This window comes from Raphanus sativus, unplaced genomic scaffold, assembly GCF_000801105.2.
Source record: "Raphanus sativus cultivar WK10039 unplaced genomic scaffold, ASM80110v3 Scaffold2977, whole genome shotgun sequence".
Taxonomy (NCBI): Eukaryota; Viridiplantae; Streptophyta; class Magnoliopsida; order Brassicales; family Brassicaceae; genus Raphanus; species Raphanus sativus.
In genome coordinates this window covers 3,469-9,470 of record NW_026618284.1, presented here as the reverse complement: position 1 = coordinate 9,470, position 6,002 = coordinate 3,469, and the positions used below count along the sequence as shown (strand labels likewise).

Below are 6,002 nucleotides of genomic sequence, written 5' to 3'. Positions count from 1 at the left end.
AATATAAAATGGAAATTTATAATATGTTACTAATAACGAGAATAAACTAATAGTGTCATATCAATAAGTTTTTTAAAATTATTATTTTCTTATTTGAATGACATAATACATTTTTATCAAAGTCTAAAGAATCACAATTTAATATAATACTAAAGAGTATATGAGAATTTAATAAAATCACTAGAAATACTATCAGTTATTTTTGTTTTTATTGGACCAATTGTATCAGATCGCGGGTTACTAGCGAATCTTTGGGTTTTTATCGGATTCTATCGAATTTTTAATCAACGTATTTTTCATTAACTCCGAACCAGATTATATTCAAGGTATTGGGTTTATCGGTTCAACTACAGATCTGGATTGGATATGAAAACACTTATTAGAAATCAAATTTTTTATAGAACAACTTTTAAATTATTATTTTTATAATAAATGGAAAAACAAACTCCCATTTTAAGCATGGATCAAAATCTATTAACAATTAAAATATAATCAGTTTTAAAGTAGTTGGATATTTTAGAATATTTTGTATCAATGCTAGTGACTAAAAACATGGTCACAAAATAGTCCTAATAGTGGAACTATTTTGCTTCAAACCAGATCAGTAAATTTCAAGTTGCTAGACTGTCACTAAAATGCTACGAGTTACTTACTATATCTGACAACCCGGCCTGCAGAACCACCCGTCCGTAGATTCAAGTTTACAGCGCTGCAGACCACCGACCCCGACTCCTCCATCATGAATTCTCACTAACTCCATAATTAAGTTGTTGGTGAGGTTCGAACCCATGATCTCACCCTTTAACAACTCTCCCACAGGACAAGTTGTCACCAATTGAACTGCAGATCAATTGGTGACAGCTTGTCTTGTGGATAGTTATTAAAGGGTAAGGTCTTAGGTTCGAGTTCCTCCCACGGTGAGGGGTTAGAGTCGGTACGCTGTAGCGCTGTGAAATCTGAGGTCCGCATGACGGATTGTCACAATATCGCTCAGTCATAAATTAGAGACTAGCTTGCAACTTAAACTCGTGTGGTCACAATTCAGGTACAAATATGTCCTTCAGACGTCACTATATTTAGTGACCAAATAAATAGTTACAAAACACGGTTGTAAAATAACTGTTGTCTTGAAGTGATTGCAGCTCACCAGTCATGCTTGCCCTCAGCCGCTGGACTATAACACCTCTGATCCAGTTAATTATTTTTCCATGCACCATTCTAACAAGAACGTTCACGACTAACTAAAGAACTTTAACCATATCGAAGATGCTACTACCACGTGTCCAAACGTACGATCCATGGTTTCTAGATCAGATCCTAGATCTTAATATAAAATGTCCGAGAAAGGGTTTCCTACCAATTTAAATTAAGGCTATGCAAACCCAGTTTGAACTGTTAGTTAGTTCATCCCAAACTAGGACTAGTATTATGTCTTACATATTACAAAACGTACATGTTTGCAAAAGGTAGCAAATCTACACCCGCAGCTTTATGCCCCTAAATTCCTGAATGGAACCTACTAAGGGTTACCTGCAAAAAGAATAGTTAAATGAGATACCAATTTTCTCAGTTAGTCGGGGTTCTGATATGCTCAAATTAACCTTAAAGCTACTCTTTCAAATTCGTTATATTACTTGAGGATCGAATTCACAAAGACTATATATTTCACATAATAAACTTAGTTTTCAGATTAAGCTAGGCAAAATAGTATAAATAATTAAACAACGCAGTAAATAGAAGGTAGGTTTGTAAGCCATAAGGAGGAAGCACTAGATCTAGAGGTTTATCAATCAAGAGATTCAAAACACAAATCAAAGATGCTAAGGGGTTTATAGGATCAACTTTAGAACTCGAATTCTATAGTAAATTATCAAACTCTCGCATGCGATAAAATATTCTGATGTCTAAGTCCTATGTTCTAGAAGTCAGACACGAACAAGGAAGAGTATCGATCGACACTTCTTTAGAAAATCATTAACGCTGAGATAGATAATATTCAATTAAAGCCCAGACTAACTCACGAGCCTAGGTATCTAATTCAGAAAGGTTTGTGATCTGTTAATTGAGTGCACTCTTTGGTCTCTCAATTGTCCTATGATTCTAGGTTCAAATAATTAGTCACACTCTCGTGTTATTCCGATAACTCTAGATCCTAGTATTACTAGCTACCCTGGTGTAGAAATCTACAAACAACCCTAGCAATATTAGGTCGTCAGTTATGACTATAAGTTCATGAAATCTCTAAATCTAGCGGATATAATTACTCAGACATGGTAGATGAAACACAAAACATAGTCTGACTAGATAATAGAATAAATCAAAAACAAACCAATGAAGTTCCAAGAGAACTCTAAAGGATTTCCTCTCTTATTTTCAACCCTAAAATTAAAAATAAAAAAGGGTATTCGTCAACAATGGTTTAGAAAATTAAAAAATAAGTATCAAGTCGACCCGTATTCTCGTCGATGTCGATAGAAACCAAGGGTGCAGTGTCAATCATCACTTCTTCATATCTTGGACAGCTTCCTCTTGCGAGTCAGACAAACAATTCTTCATTAAAACATGCATAACTTTAGATCTAACAGTCAGATGGACCTCAAGCCGGTAGAATTGGAAATCTAACTCAAAGCTCTGTGATATGTTCAAATTAACCATAGAGCAACTTACTCTCTCAAATAGGAGGTTCAGTTGTAGTATTTAGGGATAGAATCCACAGAGACTCTAAGATTACACAATAGATTATTTGTTTTTGAAGTAATGCTAGACAATACTGATTTTAAGTATGTAAATAAATAGAAGTGTTTTTGGTTATCAAGATGAAGGAAAAGCTAGAATTAGGTAATTCTCAAATGTGATAGGTAAGTAAACTAGTAAAGTTATTAGGGATTTATTAAATGACTTGTTCTCAAACTCAAACTTAAGTTATAATCTTTCAATTTTCGTTTGTAGAGATTATCTAGTGTCAAAATCTAAGATTTCAACTCTCGTTTGTTAATCCTAAGATATTGTCGATCGACACACCATTTGAGTTCGATCGGTGCACCTTTCAGAACGTCGATCGATATTTCTTCTACCAAGGCTTAGCGAGTAGGTTTGATATATTTAATTAAGGGTCTCATTCTTTATTGAACGGAATTTTGGTTTTTTTTGGCAGATACCAATTGTTGGGATTGTGAAAACCTATGTCCAACTCCTTATTGTCTGATTAATATGATATTGTTCACTCTCGAGTTAAGAGGCTGGCCTGTATAAATTTGTTTTTGGATTCCTTCTCTAAAGATCTCAGTTAGAGTTGTACACAATTCTCTTTATATTTTAGACTCTCTTTATCTAATCTTATAATATGAGACTTTGTTTGATATCTTACATATACACAGGAATATATACGCAGGAATATACACAATTGAGATGGAATCCTTCACAACTTTTTTCTCGCAAACGACATTTTGTTTTTGTACTGATATATTTATTTATATTTATGGGTTTTCTAGATGAATGATGTCAATGGAGGATTCATCGGAAAGAAAAAAAAAGTTCTTGCTGAGTGCTGGTTCATAAAGAATGCGGGCAAGGAAGGATTAACCGCTCTGATAACACCTATCGTCTTCCTAGCCTTAGATCAATCTAAAGGAATAAGAAGAGCGTTTTTGGGTAGTTAAGACTTTTATTGTCTTCATTTATTTTAACAGTAGGGAATAGCAGAAGAAGCAAATACAAGAAGCAAATGTAGGAACCTGGACCCCTTGAAACGTGGAAGCAACAAAGTTGAAAAAGAAAGTGAGTTACTCTACTCCTTCACTAGAGGCAACAGAGTATGACTCAATTATTTGCTGAATGAAAACAAAATAAACAACGAGACTTTTTCAAACGATAGCTGGTTCTTTGTGTTCAGCTTCCTCTGCCAGTTCAAGGTTTTGACCACTTGTTGTCCCATTCAATGTGGTAGCCGAAGTAGGCATCTTGAACTTAATACACATGATTTCATCGCTGCTTCCCCAAAATTTAATTAAATACACATACTTGGACTCAACCTGCACTGGTTGGAGACCTTGACCGTTAAAAGTACAAACCAAAAAGTATAAAAATGCTAGGATCTTCGAATAATTAAGCATTGATGGAAAACAGATGTTTGAAAGTTGTTCAAACGTGATTATAATCATTGTTGGCTGTACATAACACTGAATATAATTGGTCTAAACTAAAAAGCATGCAAATATGAGTTTTTTGTAACCATTTTAAAAATACCTTATTATGATTCTAACTTTATGTATATCAAAGTTGAGGGGTTGACCCATAAAATAGGCAAGGTGTGTATTTCCTAAAACGAGAACCTGCCTTAGGGTTGGGAGCAATCAAAATAACCAGGCTGTTTTGGTTTTATGTATATACACAGAAGTAAAAAATACCTCAGTAAACTCATAAGGAAGTCCCGTAACAGGTATCACAAAGTGGTTGCCATCAGTAAGATGCAAACAAGAGCAGAGGTTTGCATGATAGTACACTACCTTCCCAACTTGAACACCCACCTCTATCGATCCCACCATAGTATGTTCTGCATTAGTCAAAATATGATATCAGAAATAAAACATTTGAAATTATATTAAGAAAAAATATTAGAAACTATGAGAAATAAACGATCGAGAGAGTTGAAACTCTAGGAATATAATAAGAAATTATTACGTACTTGCTAAACCAGATACGGTAACAGCGTGGGGTTGGTCGGAATGGGTCTTCAGATGAGTGACCTCTATGTAATTGGAACTCTGGTCTATAACATTTGAACAGATAAATCGTGGAAGTTATGGCGAGTCATGACAGGTAAAAAAACATGATTTATACAACTTAACGAAGATAAATCCAATAACAAATATTGAATTGGTCTGTCAAAAAATAGGTTTAGCCAAATAGATACTTTACACACAGAGTTACGTAATTAACCAAAACATATATGTTGATAAACTCTAACAAATCGATCAGTTTTATTTCAGATAAGATAATAGTATGCATAAATAGGCAGGCTCAATTCAATAATATTGGATGCTTACAATTTTATTTGCAAAAAGAAAAGAAGGTAAAACTAATGTATTAATTTCTGAGGGAAACTGTACTTAGATTAAATTTATCATCACACTTAAACACACACAGAGATTTACAAAAACAGCAAAAAAATCAGGATTAGCAAATAGATCTTACTTGGGTTGCAGAATTCAAAATTGAGAGCATGAAAAGGTGGGAAGAAGAGTATGACGACGAGAAATAACAGAGGTTGGAAGTGAGACATAGCCATGACTCGATCAGCTTGTTACTCTTCAACAAGGACTATATTTTTTAACTCAGTTTGTGATACTTGATATGGTATAATGCCCACTGTCTTATAGCCTACAGATTATCATGTCTGGTGAACTAAAGGGTTTGTACACCATGCGCATGATAGCATAATTTTAAAAGTTATAATTATTTTTCAACTAAAATTTAATCTACATTTTAATAATATTAGATTGTGGTTTTATCAGTATGAAAAACTTAAAATAATTATATGTAATTTTCTTTATTTCGTTTAACAAATTTTAGCTTATATTTTCAGATTTCGTTAAGTTTTATTATAAAAAAAATCATTTAATTAATTAATTTTAGTTGAATACACAGGAGTAAAAAAAACTAATTTACTAATTAATTCAATGAGTCAATTAACACTCAGTGAACAAATATATTTTATGGCAATTATACACGAATAATTTAATAATTCGAAAATATGAGAAACTATTGAACTAAATCACTTGCTGCCATTACTCTATGATTGGTTGTTCTTACATCAATTTAAAGTACAATTCAAATTTTAAATATCTATAATAAAAGTATGATTATCCACAATTTTTATATTTATATTCTAAAGTTAATATGAAACTTTTTATATTTATAATTAGGTTATTAAATAAAAAGATCCACTAAATAATACACATAAGTTATTCTTATATTTTAAATAACTTATTGGTTGATCTATT

The 6,002-nt window shown here is 32.7% G+C and overlaps 1 protein-coding gene across 2 annotated transcripts; it reads right to left on the bottom strand.

Moving 5' to 3' along the window:
• Nucleotides 1-3,652: 3,652 nt before the first annotated feature.
• On the bottom strand, nt 3,653-5,330 carry LOC108830331 (MD-2-related lipid-recognition protein 3). Of its 2 annotated transcripts, none has more exons than XM_018603931.2 (4): nt 5,194-5,330; nt 4,685-4,768; nt 4,407-4,552; nt 3,653-4,031 (listed from the first exon to the last, which is right to left on the bottom strand). In XM_018603931.2, the coding sequence occupies exons 1-4, from the start codon at nt 5,285-5,287 to the stop codon at nt 3,864-3,866; spliced, it is 492 nt and encodes a 163-aa protein (XP_018459433.1). In that variant the 5' UTR covers nt 5,288-5,330; the 3' UTR covers nt 3,653-3,863. The 2 variants fall into 2 exon arrangements, with proteins under 2 accessions (XP_018459433.1, XP_056856812.1); XM_057000832.1 differs by having other exon boundaries at nt 4,506-4,552.
• Nucleotides 5,331-6,002: the final 672 nt, after the last annotated feature.